The sequence below is a fragment of the Pollachius pollachius genome (assembly GCF_949987615.1).
Source record: "Pollachius pollachius genome assembly, chromosome: 16".
Taxonomy (NCBI): domain Eukaryota; kingdom Metazoa; phylum Chordata; class Actinopteri; order Gadiformes; family Gadidae; genus Pollachius; species Pollachius pollachius.
This window is the reverse complement of record NC_136949.1, coordinates 9,869,904-9,886,757: the sequence shown is the minus strand read 5'-3', so window position 1 is coordinate 9,886,757 and position 16,854 is coordinate 9,869,904. Positions and strand designations below refer to the sequence as shown.

The 16,854-nt window shown below is 41.3% G+C and overlaps 2 protein-coding genes across 2 annotated transcripts; one reads left to right on the top strand and one right to left on the bottom strand.

The window, feature by feature from the left end:
* Nucleotides 1-2,089: 2,089 nt before the first annotated feature.
* On the top strand, nucleotides 2,090-8,025 carry LOC307088261 (proteasome subunit alpha type-6). Its single transcript, XM_079754107.1, has 7 exons — nucleotides 2,090-2,255; nucleotides 2,763-2,857; nucleotides 3,157-3,238; nucleotides 4,476-4,631; nucleotides 5,272-5,450; nucleotides 7,355-7,449; nucleotides 7,817-8,025. Exons 1-7 carry the CDS (start codon nucleotides 2,180-2,182, stop codon nucleotides 7,872-7,874), a joined length of 741 nt encoding a protein of 246 aa, XP_079610233.1. The 5' UTR covers nucleotides 2,090-2,179; the 3' UTR covers nucleotides 7,875-8,025.
* Nucleotides 8,026-9,327: 1,302 nt separating this feature from the next.
* On the bottom strand, nucleotides 9,328-11,831 carry LOC307087518 (NF-kappa-B inhibitor alpha-like). Its single transcript, XM_079753115.1, has 6 exons — nucleotides 11,544-11,831; nucleotides 10,888-10,993; nucleotides 10,529-10,736; nucleotides 10,318-10,406; nucleotides 9,912-10,166; nucleotides 9,328-9,769 (listed from the first exon to the last, which is right to left on the bottom strand). Exons 1-6 carry the CDS (start codon nucleotides 11,795-11,797, stop codon nucleotides 9,740-9,742), a joined length of 942 nt encoding a protein of 313 aa, XP_079609241.1. The 5' UTR covers nucleotides 11,798-11,831; the 3' UTR covers nucleotides 9,328-9,739.
* Between the last annotated feature and the right edge of the window lie 5,023 nt (nucleotides 11,832-16,854).

Sequence of the window (16,854 nt, the reverse complement as noted above, 5' to 3'; positions counted from 1 at the left end):
AAAAGTCATAAAGAAATAGAATTGTTGGCTTTTGTATCTCATATTTCATGTGAAGACAAAAATACGTTCATGTTTCCTTTCTACATTTCCTACAAATGACCACTGAGTACCAGAATATATTTTGTATAATTTTTCTTGATCACAGCTTGACATCAATTTCAATAGAAACCATAAAATAATAAAATGATGAAAAGAAAAGCAACAGTATTTATTTCCTTTTTAGTCAGATTATAATCTGAGGTTCCATCAAATGATAGCTGACCTTATTACACGTTCTGGCCTGAGGTCCCTCCAGAAGGTATTTCAGTTGCAAACATCCATTGACAGATGAAGTGGATTGAATTTAAATAAATGTAAAAAGGGGAGAATTTGTCTATCTATACCTATTTATAAATAAAATAGGGAACACAAACCCACCCACGCATTGATGAACAATGGATGGTCTTTACACATAGTTCCATTGGTTTCCAGACATGCCAGGAAAGGTGACATTTGGTCCTGTGTGACCCAATTAGGTTAATTCCATTCATCTGTGAAGAGGATGAGGAAATGTTGTTGATGACGAGGAAGATGATGATGATGATGATGAATAAATACCCTATATTTTTTTAACCTGTCAAGGTTTTCTTTGTGCGGTTTACAGGGCCAAATTCCGTGTACGTCTTTATACAAAGCCAACCTTATGTAACCTTCATAAAGTCCCTGGTTTAGTTTGAAAGCTGTCATTTTTCTACCACACCCATCCCACTGACTGGTGCTTTCGACAATGTGTCAAAATAACACAACCACCTTCACAAGGCCTCGGATTGTAGTAGGTGCTATAGTGTTAAACTTGGTCATGAGGGGGATTTCATACTTCCTGACCCATTTGTTGAATAGTATGAAATGTGCTGCAGTGGAACACAAAGCTAGTTTCTGTGGCAACTCTTTGGCTGGTAGGTCACAGGAAATGAACAGAAATAGCTCTGCTTTAAGAGATGGACAGAGATAGTGGCACATTAAAAATAAATTGTAGATAAGATTAATAAAAAAAAAATGGTATTGGAATGACAGGTCTACAACTTATATTTTTAATAATTAATATATAGTCTATATTTATGATTTTAATCTATCCGTTTGTACTCTTAAACTTGAGATAAAGCCTTCTTTAATTTACCTGCTGTCGTTCAGCTTCCTGGAACTGTGGTTGAAATGAAAAAAAAAATGCAAACCAGAAACCTGTATACAATTCAAGTAACTTTAATCTCTTGAAATTCCTACAATACCCTTTCATCTATGTATAAGTTCTCTAACCTAACATAAGTTTAAAATGAATATAATTGTAACATTTTATTTTGCAACATAGCTTCTGAGCAACGTACAGTAAAAAATGCGTTCTCCATTGCTCAACCTCTTTGAATGCTGGTACATATGGAAAACATTATTTTTATGTGGCTTGTTAAAGGGCAAAATATCTTTAGAGAGTAACGGAGAAACCCCGACACCCCAGACAGTTGCATAAGTCATTTTCCATGCCATCTTTTTGCAAGGAACATGGGTGGGGGTATTACCAATCACATCCACAACATTACATCTATTCCTTTCCAACATTACACTTCATTCACATAAAAGCCTATTCACAGCCTATTCATTACTTTGGGAAATGTCATTATACAAGATGCCGACAAATATTGCTACAAATTTTTCACATTTTGGTATTTTTTTGCAGAAGAAAGAATAAAATAGAGTGGGTGTTTGTATCTTCGAAACAAAGTTGGCTATCTTGTGAATGAGACATGCTGTGTGGGCCTAATTAGTACATTAAAAAAAAAAAATGCTTTTTCGGATTTAAAACTTTATCTGTATCAGTCAGATTATGTAATATGCTCTGCGGAATCATGGTTTTGCAGGATCTTATATAGCCATATAATATATTAATAATTATCTAAAATATCAAAGAAGGATCAATAAAAGTTAGATAAACATTCGTCTATAAATAAATAAGATTAAAATAGTAACAGAATTATACTCCCTTCTGAGCCATAGTCATTAATATAATAGTAATGAAATATGATATATTCATCTCACACCGGAAGATGATAGATGAACTTCCGGGTAAAAATAGTCTGCATGAATCGAGTGGAGCGGTCTGTTTTGTAAAGTACATATTGTGAGAATTTGGTGAACTGCAGATTGTAACATGTCTCGTGGATCGAGTGCAGGGTTTGATCGGCACATTACGATCTTCTCTCCCGAGGGAAGGCTCTATCAAGTCGGTAAGCGCGTGGACCTCAGTGCACCCGAGCCGGTTCTTTGTAGCTCGCTAGCTAAATGCTCTGTCATGGTTCGCTTAGCTTAGCTTGTGGCTACGCACTAACATACAAATCGGTTACAGCAAAACTCCTCGCTAAAACATCAACACATTGTTTATATTAGTAAGAAAATTAGAACGGTGTGTGTATCCTTTGTCATAACTAAGGATACAAGATGTCAAAATGATTTCAACACAACACATTCAGCTCGAGTGCTAGTTAGCTTGTTAGCGTGTTGAACTAAATTGGTGAGCTGATGCATTGCTGTACTTTTCATGTCAACATTGATGAAGTAAACGGTTTATATTAACGTTGCTTATTCACTGTTATAAAACTTATCTTATTCACTACAATACACTACTGTACGTAATTATTCCGCGGTGTGTCATGCACTGATACGGCTGTTGTTCTGACATGATGCACTAAACCCTTTTCAATGAATCCCATTCATTTGTTTTTCTTTGCTCACAGAATATGCGTTCAAAGCTATCAACCAAGGTGGACTTACATCGGTAGCAGTCAGGGGAAAAGACTGTGCAGTTGTTGTAACACAGAAAAAAGTTCCAGTAAGTAGGTGTTCAGAGGACTGTCATTGACAACATTTGTGCCATAGTTCCATTGAACTCTGAAACAAGTGGGATGCTTCACCAGCCTCTTGAATACATGTCAACGGTGCTTGCTTTGATTTGGACTTAACAGTATTCAGCATCTGACTATCAATAATTTAATTCAGTGAGACAACTGTGTTCATCTAATGAACCCCATCGTCTCAACACTACATACTTATTGATTCCATTGAATTATAGTTTTCACCATCAAATACAAGTGGGTAATTTCACTGTTAAAAACATCCTTTTTCTTCCAGGACAAGCTCCTGGACTCGTCCACAGTCACTCACCTCTACAGAATAACAGACAACATTGGGTGTGTGATGTCTGGGATGACAGGTACGGAGTGACTGAAGCTTTCTGGTTTTAATGCTGTTCATACGGAATACAACCGGCATCCCATCGCTGGATCCCTGTTCGACTAGCGTTTTTCGATCCAGATGTAAAACAGGATTCTCAAAAAATATATATATTCTCAAAAAATCCACTATTATAGTGGAGGATGCCCCTGTGCTCCTTTCCAGCCCATCCATGTAGCATCTAAAAATAGGGCTCTAAAGACAGACATTTAGTAGGCGTGAACGTTTTTCCCTTTTATTTCTGAAACGGTTCATCCTTTCGTTTATTTGAATTACTCTTAAAACATTGGAACTAAAATATCTGACTTAAGTGGGTGAGGGAAGTCTGTTGCTATTGGATATACTCTTGGTCCGCGTAATCGAAGGAAAGCGCAAGCTTGTTGGTCTTTTAATATAAGCACTGTGACGCATGCCAAGGTTTTGAGCAGGGTTTGAAATCTGCCCCCGGTGCGAGTGCTCTCATTGGAAACAAGACCCACTTAATTTAAAAATTAAGACGCATGGCTTAAGCGTTTAATGTGCAATGTTTCAATGAATTTGAACAGAAGCACTATTCAAGAGAACACGTAGAAAAATTGTATTGTATTGTCATGAATGGAAGTCTTTTTTATAGTCTAAATATGTTAGGATGAACCAGTGTGACCTTCAAATTATCAAAACATGATGTTTGAAACATCAGAAAGGAAAACTAGTTTTAGTCTGATACCACACTTTAACATTCCATAATCGTCTATGCAATGAGCTTAAATTGGCCATTTAGGAATGTTATTTCGAAGCTTATCAAGATATTTATCAGGGTTCTGTTAGTTTTCCCATGATTCTCGTGATAATGCATTCTCCATACGACCCAGCTCTACGATAACATAAAAACATTGATTTAACATTTTAGTGAATTTCCATAAATTATTTAATTCTTCTTCTTGGCATATCATCCTTAAAGAGGAATGCTATATTCTGTGTGGTTGCACCTGGTCTTTTGGATGACGCACAGCATAACGCCCAATAACGTCATGTTGCTCCGGCCCTTTCAATATAAACCCTCAACACAGCCGACTATTGTGTCACTTTTCAGCATACAATCAGATTGGGTTTTACCAGAAAATCCATCAAATTATAGTTCACAGAAGCACTCTGAATGTCACTCAACCTTGTCATCAAGTTTGTGAAATATTTTCTGCCTTAACCTCATTCAACCCACTCTTGACCTCTGACCCCAGCTGACGGCAGGTCCCAGGTGCAGCGGGCGCGCTACGAGGCGGCCAACTGGCAGTACAAGTACGGCTACGAGATCCCCGTGGACATGCTGTGCAAGAGGATGGCAGATATCTCGCAGGTGTACACGCAGAACGCTGAGATGAGGCCCCTGGGCTGCTGTAAGGACACCCCTTTGTTTTATTTCTGTGGATCGGACTCTTAAAGTTTAGTTCTGGCGAAAATTTAACCCAGTGTCTTTTTCAGGAAGCCCCATAAAGTAACCGGTAGGTCCTTTCCAGGAAGTCAACCCAAGTCGATACCGGCTATCGTATATAATATAATAGAGGTTCCAACAAATTTAACTTGACAATCTCGCCTCTTGATACTTGACTGTTTTAAAAAAAATGGCGCCTGGGTTCAAATTTTAAACTGCACTCATGGGAAGGTTACAGGGTCTTGATGAAGTAGTGGCAGTGTGTCATATTCAGAGTCATTTAAATAACCCAGACTGTATCATAGTTTTTTTTGATGAATATGGTATAAGAAATCAACTATGCCGGGAGGGAGTCAGCAACTGCTGGCGGGAATAACATGTTTGGCAACAACAATTTGCACATAGCGTAGTTTTCTCCAGATGACACACTTTGAGCTGTGTCATGATGCTGTAGTAATAAAGAATAGGGAATGATCACTTTTCTTCTCTGGTAGGTAGGACTATCGATTTATAACGAAATGTTTAAACTTGTCGAGCGCGCTCACGCCCCTGCTAAAAAATAACACGAGCGAGTGGTGTAAGGGTTTAAACTGTCTCTCCCCCAGGCATGATCATGATCGGCATTGACGCGGAGCACGGCGCGCAGGTGTACAAGTGCGACCCGGCCGGCTACTACTGCGGCTTCAAGGCCACCGCGGCCGGGGTCAAGCAGACGGAGGCCACCAGCTTCCTGGAGAAGAAAGTGAAGAAGAAGCTGGACTGGACCTTCGAGCAAACCATCGAGGTACCAGAATAACGCCGTCAAGCTAAAACCATCGAGGTACGAGAACAACGCCGTCTAGCTAAAACCATCGAGGTACGAGAACAACGCCGTCTAGCTTAAACCATCGAGGTACGAGAACAACGCCGCCTAGCTAAAACCATCGAGGTACCAGAACAACGCCGTCTAGCTAAAACCATCGAGGTACCAGAACAACGCCGTCTGGCTAAAACCATCGAGGTACCAGAACAACGCCGTCTGGCTAAAACCATCGAGGTACCAGAACAACGCCGTCTGGCTAAAACCATCGAGGTACCAGAATAACGCCGTCTAGCTAAAACCATCGAGGTACCAGAACAACGCCGTCTAGCTAAAACCATCGAGGTACGAGAACAACGCCGTCTAGCTTAAACCATCGAGGTACGAGAACAACGCCGCCTAGCTAAAACCATCGAGGTACCAGAACAACGCCGTCTAGCTAAAACCATCGAGGTACCAGAACAACGCCGTCTGGCTAAAACCATCGAGGTACCAGAACAACGCCGTCTGGCTAAAACCATCGAGGTACCAGAACAACGCCGTCTGGCTAAAACCATCGAGGTACCAGAATAACGCCGTCTAGCTAAAACCATCGAGGTACCAGAACAACGCCGTCTAGCTAAAACCATCGAGGTACCAGAACAACGCCGTCTAGCTAAAACCATCGAGGTACGAGAACAACGCCGTCTAGCTAAAACCATCGAGGTACGAGAACAACGCCGTCTAGCTAAAACCATCGAGGTACGAGAACAACGCCGTCTAGCTAAAACCATCGAGGTACGAGAACAACGCCGCCTGGCTAAAACCATCGAGGTACCAGAACAACACCGCCTGGCTAAAACCATCGAGGTACCAGAACAACACCGCCTGGCTAAAACCATCGAGGTACCAGAACAACGCCGTCTGGCTAAAACCATCGAGGTACCAGAACAACGCTGTCTGGCTAAAACCATCGAGGTACCAGAACAACGCCGTCTGGCTAAAACCATCGAGGTACCAGAACAACGCCGTCTGGCTAAAACCATCGAACGCCGTCTAGCTAAAACCATCGAGGTACCAGAATAATGCTGTCTAGCTAAAACCATCGACGTACCAGAATAACGCCGTCTAGCTAAAACCTTGTGTTGCGATTAGGGGATGTGAATCTTTTGGTTCAGCCGATTTATATTCTTTGACTCACGATTCGGTAATTAGGGATGCTAATTTCGGTATCTTCTCCAGCGCACTTAGAAAGGCGGTGTGGCCAATATGGCATGATAGCACAGTAAAGGCTGAATAAAACGATGTAGTTATACTCTAAATTAACTCCACTGAATGCATCAACGTAAACGAACAAAGGCAAACCTAAGCCAAAAGGTTTTTTGCAAGCTTTGAATCGATTCAGAATCCTATAATAAGCATGATTTTATATTTTTCACCAACCCCTAGTCACAATGCATCCCCTACGGGTTGAGCCTCAGAGCTCAGACTAGTGTCTGCACCACCACGGCCCCTCAGGCACTCCAGGTCATAGGGCCAAACTGAGAGGGGCCTGTTTTTGTTTATTTTCGTGGATATTGAGGCCTAAGCGTACCTACTATGATATTTATCTAAAAAGTAAAATCCAGTGACCTCTGCTAAATGCCTAAAGTAGAATGTAAATGCAAAGACGGTTGATGATGGAAGAAATGCATCAAGGAAAGGGGTAGTCCTAGTGATCTTGGCAAGAGATGGATTCCATCCTTTGTATTGTAGGTGGTTTTAACATTTTATAATTAGTTCATCAAAAAACAACAACTTAACAGGTGTCCTATTGACCTGCTCTGTAATTCCCTGTGGTTTCCTCCCCAGGCCTTTACTTTATATTGTGCTTTATTTCCCTTTCTGTTTCGCTTGGACCTTCCCTGCAGACGGCAATCTCCTGCCTGTCAACTGTTCTGTCTATTGACTTCAAACCCTCAGAGTTGGAGGTTGGCGTGGTCACCATCCAGGACCCAAAGTTCAGGTGAGGGACCACCATGAACATTAACTGGTGTTTACCACCCATGTTTTAATGGGGGCCAGGCGTATGGGAAAATGCACAATCACAAAGTATGTATCAGGCTAAAAGTACTTTTCTTTTTCCACTGACTTTCCAAGCCTCCTATTTTTAGCATTCTGTACTGAAAAGTAAACTTCAATTTTTAAAAATACAGAGAATTGTATTTTTAAATTAATTTTGAGGACGTGTTTACTATGCCCTGAACAGTCAGAATATGTTGGACATGTCGGAGTAAAAAAAGAAAACTAGATTTAGTGTATAATGTCAATTGACTATCCACATCGCCCCAGTCATACTTTTCCATAGTACTACAGGAAATTTGTTGTTTCAGAATGCTGACTGAGGCTGAAGTCGATACCCACTTGGTGGCCCTTGCAGAGCGGGACTGAGCGAAGCTAACACCCTGTATGACCCTGATGGATAAAGTTAGAGCATGATGGGATTTGTAGTCTCCCCCACCCCCCAGAAAAGAAGACTGGTGTTATCTTTGTTTTGCTGTACATTAACCCCCTGCTGTTTCATTGAACAATAAAAAACGTTTTGGAGTAAAGATTCTGCGAATGTGTATTTTATTGAAAACTCTGTAAGCAATATATTCTAGCGAATTACTTCCCTAGAATGGGTTGCATAAACATTGTGTATCCTTGAAATTTCTTTTTTTTTTCTCCACATGTTGACCTCAGTCACCGATCTTTTTGCTTCTTGTGGTTTTGTTGAACATAATGTGGTAATTTATCTAGAAAATGTTTCTGCAAACCATTGACCCACAATTGGTTATTCCTATGAAAGCCAGCCTTTCTCTCTTGCGCCACTCATGTTTTTATATTGTCCTCAGAGTGTCCACTCTACTTTAGGAGCATGTGAGATGACAGGCTGTAACTGTTGGACTGAATCATTCAGTCCAGTCCTCTTATATGGCATTAAAACTCTTCCCCCTGCTATGTCTTACGCCGCATGCCCTACTTTTTAAAGATATGACGCATGCAGAAGATCCCTTTTCAGGAATTTTTCGGGATGTAGGAAATGACTTGCGGGGACTTTTTCCCTTCCACGTCAGTTTCTGTTCTTGCCTCCATTGTTGAAGTCTCCGACTCATGTTCTGCAAAGTACCACCTTGACTTGTGTCTGCTGTGGAACAGGTCACCTGTGAGGCTGTGAAACGGGAACCATGGTGCTTTGTCTGAGGACAAGGTTGAGTCACATTCTTTGTGGAAATCCCCCACCTTATGAATACAGGTCTACTGTCCCGGTTAATGTTTATAGCCGTGAAAAATAATGGGAACATTTACACGTCTATTGAAACCAGTCACCCCCTGGACGCTTGAGATGGCCAATGAGGAAGTTAACATGAATATTCTGTGTAGACAGCTAGGCCACTTGTATACAACCTGGATCTCACTAAACACACAAGGACCTTTCTGGGGAATATCCACTTAGAGGAAGCTTGTTTCCAGGTCACGATGACTGAAAGAATTCTCCATTTGCCTAAGAACATTTTCTTTTGCCAAAATGTATGTATGCTCCATTCATTGGTTAATGAGTTAGCTGTTCTGTACACAGCGTCTTAATGTGGCCCTGGGGTTTTACAAGTGTGTGACTCAAGAGGCCCACGCCTCGCCCAACTAGGAAACCCCGGCATGTTCGGAATGAGATTCGTGAATTTGTGACTCTTCTTTCCCTCTTACTGTATTGCATGTCATACCGGATGTGGAGATTTTATTTTAATATGGTAGCACTAACCAGAAGCTGGGGTTGCCTATGTATTAAGAACAGGCCTACAGAAATGACTAGTGGGGAATGAATAGCGGAGGAGGAAATAAATCCGTACCAAGGCAGAAGGTGTATATTTATGTCATTTAATTCATGTATGATCTCATGTTGACTCATAGTGTTTACAATAACTTCAAAATAAAAAGTATTCACATAAAAAAAATATATATATCTATGTATTTACATTATATAACAAATATTAGCCCGTCAGAGGCCAATGTCTTTGAGGTGTCGTGGATCATTGTTTTTTCGATTTGGAAAAATTGTTCCATCGGGCGGGGGAGCCCAATTGGCCCCAGATCGGACACCATCCCGGTTCTCATGATGTGTTCCCAGGACCGCCTCTGTGGGTCTTTGCAGGGACCTGCGGATCTTGGGAGGAGGAGTGGCAGACCAATGGTGGTCATCCCCCTGGACTCTGGGCAAGGAAATCCTTCAGCAGCTTCACTGTGACACGCGCATACAGCAGATGGTGTGACGGTCTCTACTTTCCGAACTTGATGTCATCGTACATCTGTTGGGCGACAAGGAAAATGCTGTTAGGAACCGATAAAATAAATGATTGTGTTCCGGAAGATGTTCGGATATTTTGCGAACGCCGACACACGTTTTGGATGGATTTGAACTGAACTTCAAAAAATGAACATGGAACTGACCTCCTCGTCGGACGCGTCGTCCCGGTCGCAGTCTTCCGATTCGCTGTCGGGCAGATCCCGCAGCTCTTGTGCCGTGCGCTCATACAACTGGTGGCGGATCTCCTCGTCGTGGCGGCCGTAGGTCAGGTGGTACGGCGTGAACCCGCCATATGTGACGCTGTGCACGTTGGCGCCCAGCGAAAGCAGGCAGCGTACCAGGGTGGAGTTCTGGAGGTCTACCGCTAGGTGGAGCGCCGTGCGACCGCTGCACTGTTCCTGAGGGAAACGACAAAGAGGCAACGTTAGCTCCACTTGTCTTGACGTACATTTAGTTTTCAAATTTCTAAGAGTTTAAGTTGGAAATTATTCAGTTTCCGATTCTTGCAAAGAAATGGGTGAGCGATATGGCGTTTCAGGAAACACATACCGGTGCGTTTATGTCTGCTCCGAGCTGGACCAGGCTCTCGACCAATGAGAGGAAGCCGTTGATGGATGCCAAGTGGAGGCAGTTGTGTCCTGTGAGGTGAAAAATAAATAACGTTAGGTCAGTTACACATCAGGGTCAACCCATTTCACATTGTTGGCTTTAATGTGAACTACGCTATTCGTGAGTGGAGAACTTGGTTCTGACAACGTACCATCGTAGTTGGGGTGGGGGAGGAGGTAGGGGAGCTGGTGTGGGCAGTTCTGTGTGAGTACACTGAAGCAGTGGAGCGAGCCCCGTTTGCAGGCGATGTGGAGGGCCGTGTTGCCGTCCTCATCTGCTAGCCGGGAGTCGCAGCCGGCCTTCAGTAGCCTCTCCACCAACTGGGGCTGGTCTGTAATGACAGCCAAGTGAAGGGCCGTCTGAAGAAGAGAACAGGGATTTGGTTAGAGATTTGGATGAAATGTAGCAGAAAGTGGTTATATTCATTTGGATTGATTGCTGTAGTGGATTTTTCTAAATTATTGTTTGCAGGAAAAAAATTGTGTTCCCAAGAGTGGGGGTTTGCATTACCTGTCTCTGGAGGTTTTGTGCATTGAGGAAGGGGTGGTTGTGGGAGAGCTTGATCAACTGGTTCACTTGTTCCGTGGCTTCGTGAATAATGGCCAAATGCAGATACCTGGTGTGGAGGAGAAAGAGAGAAACTGTTGTTAAAAAATAGCCCACTTCTTAAAAATGAAAAAAAGCACTCATGGGGGGATGGGGGAAGTGGTCACAGAGGGAGACAGAAAAAGAAGAAAAAGAACAAAGCCAGAAGCTCGTTTCGCAAGAGTGGAGTTTTGTCGGGTTATTTCCACCACCAGTTGTGGCTTTAAACATCTGATGCTTTATCAGTTGCTGGCGGAGCGCCAGGGACTTTCCTGACTGAGCTGTGCGCACTCTAGGCACCGCCCATAAAGGTTTCTATGCCAAAGTACAAGGTCTTTAGTACGCAGTGCACTCATCCAACCACCTCGCTTTGTTGCAAAACCGTATTTTGGACGACTTCGTCGTGTCCAAACTTGCATCCACAAGTAATTCAATATGGCTTGCCCGTGAGCCGAAATAACGTGCAGAAAAACAATGCAACCCTTTAGGCCTTTATTTCAGCGCATTGTTATCTTTTGCAGGATTTGTTTTTACAGCTCTTTATAAAACCAACGGTACAATAAATAGGATATTCAACTTACGTGTCACCGTCTTCTGTCACCGCATTTCTCCATGGTTCGTTATCCTCCAGGATTGGTTCGCAATGACCGACTTTTAATTCCGCAAGTTCGTTGGCCAAATCGTCCTCTTTCAAAGAGTCGAGGCCGCTGTCGAAGCGATCTTCCTGGCAAGGGAACATTTTCCCTTGTTTGTGTTCCATGTTATCAACGTTGTAATCCATCGGGTTGTTGTTTGGTACTCTGTAGACGTCCATATTGAGTCGCGACTGCAGCATTCGCTAAAAGTAAATGCGTCAGGTCGAAAGTCCAGGGCTGAATGATGTGTCGGTGAGAGAGGCGCGCAGGGTTTATATGTTGAGAGGGGCGGAGCCTGGGGGAATTCCAATTGAGTTATCTTTTTTTGAGAGAGAGAAAAAAACACAACTGACTGGTGTGAAACCCCCCCCTCCCCCCTCAAAGGGGACCTAGAAACCCGTGTGTCGTGGAGGTGGCGGGGGCAGATATATTTTAATGAATGAGTACTAATGAACATGAATGAGTGAGATTGCCCCAGACTTGATTTCCCTTCTACTTGGGGACTTATTTTTTGTCCCAGCTGGAAAGTCAGGGACTTGCATTCTGAGTTCAGATGTATACTCACATCCGCTAGCTAAAAGAGTGGCACATTTTAAGAGGGGGCAGTCACACGATTCATAAATGTAATGACATTGTGCATTACTTATTTATCTGTATGCTCACTTTTATACTTTACTTAGCATTTTTTGCACCTCTCAATCTATTTCCAGACCCTTTCATACTGCAACCGATACAAATATATAATGCAGAAATAGCCCGGAATGAATTTAATCTATGGGACCTGTAAAGTTAACCGCATGCCTTTTTTGAACTTTCTATTTTTTAAACATAAAAAGACAAAAAAAAAACGATTTATTTTTGCTGTAATGATGATACACCTTCACGTTAAACTCTAATACTCAAAAATACTTTGAGATAAAAGTCCATTTGGACTGATTTGGATATTTAGTCAAAAACGTTAATGCATACGTCAACATCATGGGTGATGGCAAAACCCTTTACCATTCAAATGCTATGGGATTGAGGAAGATGTATGAGTCATAATGTATCATACCCTGCATGTGCAGCATGCAGGGCAGAAAACGTAAGTGTTTTTACATGAGTTTTTTTTTTTTTTACCACTTGCAATATGTTTAAGGGCTAATTTCGGGAAACACTTGATTTTTTCAATTTTGCAATGGAATAAAATCCATCCGGCTCTGCGAATACAGAGTAATATACAGCAGTTTACTCTTTATTTCACGGGGGCAATCAAAATAACCCCTCATTCCAATTTCATGGTAAATTATATTTACTTTACCCCAAACCCTGTTTATCTCTGACCTTAATATACAGTGTATCATATGATAAATTGCATCATTATGTACAGTGTGTCGTATAGCCTCTATGCGTAGTAGTAAACAGTGTTTAGACACTGGGGTGTGAACCAAGGGCAGAGGGTAACTTACTTTGGTGTCATAATGGATACTCCCTTATGAAGCCAACGGGGTGTATTCCATAAACACCACGCTTTGTACTTACCCTCCTGGAACAGAGCTGCACACATAGCCTAGCGTTTCCCTACTCTAATTATTGCACACCTTTAACGGTTTTGCGGGAATACATAGTACATGTATAGCTTGCCATTCACAGAGAGAGGTAAACAGTAAATGCACTAAATGAGACACTACAATTACAATAATGCAAAAAATTATGCTCATGGTTTCCTTTTTGCATTTGTTATATTTTGGTATTTCTCTTTGCAGGCCAAGCTAAGTCTTGTGTACCATTTAGAGATGTGGGGAAATTCAGTTGGCGAGATATTGTTTTGTTTTGTGTAGCTCTTAGATACATTCAGCTATAAAGGAAGGTTTCAAATTCAAAGTCGCCATCTTGGTGTTTTTTCACCATAATATATCATATAATAAGAACAATAACAACTGTCTGCTTGGTTATTCTAGAATGTTTGTCAAGAAGAGAAAAACCAAGCGGCATGAACTTCTTTTGTGGAACTTCAGATCACATGATTGAAACATGCCCCCATTGCAAGGTGTGTGCCAGTGCTTTCCTGAATGCCTCTCCCTGGCATTTTGTACTGAAATCCCCCAATGGGCCACCTTGTTTACCTTGATAAGACGTTGCATAGCAACCATATTCTGAAAGAACATCCAAACAACCCAACCTTTTTGGCAGGTACGCACAGACAAATACACACGCACGCACAGGTAACCACATAACCACACACGTGCACGCAGAAGGACGCATATAGACAAATACACACACACACACACACACCCCAAACACACACACACAAATACACAAACATACAAGAAAAGAAACTGCACCCACAACACGCCCATAATATATCAACACCTGTATTGTGTGTGTAAAAATGCCATGAGTCTTCAGTTCACATTTCCAACCTTTGTTTCCAGACATTGTTTAATCACTAGCCATTACACTGAAAGTCCTGGAGTCTCAGTTAACTAATAGTAAATTTTAATGTCTAATTTTCAAACTTGCCAGCATGGGAAATACTGGAACTTCCACCTAACAACTTAGACCAAAAATGCCTCTTCTAGTTGCGCAGCACTCTTGTCGTCACATGCCCGCTGTTTACTTTTCGTTGCTATGGAGACCTACCACTGGGAAACCACTGTGTGCTCATTCTGAGTTTTGTATATTGCCCTCTGCCTGTTTGGTGGGTCACAAACAGCGTGTATTTTTCTTCATTGAATATCCTCATATATTTCCCATATGCAGGAAATAATAATGATAATAATAACATAACACCTTTTAAAACGTGTTTTACAATGTGTTCGACATGATGACAAGACACCAGATAGTGCCAAGCTATTGCTTACACAATAGTGCCAAAACTAAACAAGAAGCTATAGAAATGTAGTTGATATCTAACTCTTTAAATACTTTTCTGAACAAAAGTTATCAGAGGAAATATTGCCTTTGTTTACTTCCCTGCCACTCATTTAACACAACATCACATCTCTTCTGTGTCAACTTCTGTGTCAACATATCCAGAACATTTAGTTTCTATGTTAACATAACACTACATGGTTTACGTCACACGAGCGCGTAATGCAAACTAATATGCATATGCTTCCGTGCTTCTCATGCTAATTTCCTCTAACAGCAGGGGCTATGCAGGGTGGTTGTAGCCTTTTGAGGTGAAGGGCTGATCATATCTTATTTCACCAACGTGCGTACTGGGTAAACACAATAACATCCTTTTTTATGACACAGATGACTTGAGTGTATTACGTTGTATGTGTATTTGTTTGGAGGCTTCTCTTTATCTTTGTGTTGATTTGTGGATGATTTTTTTTTTACTTTTTGTAAATGTAAACAGGGCTCTCTTCTAAAATGCTTTCTAGTCTCAATGAGACTTTCTGTTTGAATAAACGTAAAATAAAAAGTTCATAAGAGATGTAATTATGCCAGGCAAATTAGAATAACAATAACCTATTATATATATTACAATGTATTTAACCCTGGCTGCTTGAAATGAACCATTGAGTTTGCAATATGTTTCTAAATACATATAGCAAGTCAGCGTGTTAATATTTATCCAATGGCCTAGCACCCCCTGCTATTTATGATATAATTATCTTCTGTTTTCTTAGAGGGGTGTGTGTGATCTATAAGGCATTGACACACCAGTTCCCATTAATACTTTCATTACATCAAATAGCTTGTTCAACACGTCACAGTGACCAATTATGAAATTTCTCCACACCCAGTATGAACTAAGTATGGAATGGGAGATCCTTTATCAACATGACTAACTGCACAATTATTCTTGGGATGGAATTGTTACTTTTCTAAACGACTCTGCTACTGTGTTAACTAAAGGAAATAACTTTGTTGCTATAGAATCTAAACACATGTAGCGGTTCGCTCAAAGGTGCCTTCTTTCCATGCATGTATTGTGTGTGTGTGTGTGTGTGTGTGTGTGTGTGGTTGTATGTGTACATACATATAGATACCTAACATACTATGCATGTGTGTGCACGTGTATGTTTATATGTATTATTTATGCATTTTCAAACAATGAATTCAGTCTGTCTATTTGAAGCCTATTCACTATATTGTGTTTATTTATCATTGTTATTTGTGTAGTAGAGCGAGACACAAAGTGAAGACATTCACATTTTCAACAGAAACCAATTGAGTGGAGAGTCATTTGGGCAAGCACAGCTTTGAACTTGACATATCATGTACACGGACGGCGACACCTGCATGCTCTGTTACAATGGGGAGCCACACTCTTTATTATTCAGCAGGCTAGGTCAGCCTTGTTCGGTCTTGTTTCACTCTGTCTGAAGTGCAGCAGTGCATTGGAGGTGGTGTGTTGACTCAGACCTTTGGAACTGAGGGCAACACAGTGATTGTCTCCCCCCGTTGGCCTTTGTCATCTACTTTTAGTTTCATGCTGAATATGTGCAACAAAAAAAGCATGTGCCCCCAGAAATTGAGGCACATTTCAGAGTGCAGGTGATACCTACATACTCATGCACTCACACAGGTTTATATGCACCAACATGTACAAAGACAAACACTCAAATACACACACAAACACACAAAAAAACACAAGCTAATCTTCCGCTGTTTTACTGACCAAATGCAATTCCCTACATTTGCGTATCTGCTGGGTATTACCTACGTTTTACAATGCTCTCTCATTAAAACAGGGTTCGCTGTTGCCATGATAACATCAACAAACAGTCTGTTACAGCATTGCCCAATCACAGTTATACAATGAAGCAGTTAATCTTCTCCCCTCTCCCTCTCCTTAATTATTACTGCTCTAACCTGCGACTACTATCCTGTCACGCACGTTTGACTGTTGAGATGTCATTTTCTATAGGTCTCGCCAAGGTGACTACTTATTTGTGTAGTAAGGCAATAAATCTTTGCCCAAACATGCACCCCAACGTCATGTCGTTCCTTGGTTTTCCCTGTCGGATCAGAATCAGAATCAGAATCAGTTACTTTTACTACATCTTATTGTACAATTGAGTACAATTCTTAGGCCTGGCTCCTGAACAGTCACTTAGAAGCAACAATACAAGATAAAGTAAAAAAAGATAATTAAAATTTTAAATATTATAAAAATATGTGTGTGCTTGTTTGTGAAATGTGTGCCAAATGCGGCACACTAAGCTAATCAATGATGAAGTACACATGTTCATCTTCTGTGTAGGTTGTGTTTGCCCCTTTCCCCTGGTCACCACCGCTTTCTGTTCCTGTTTCCGTGCCT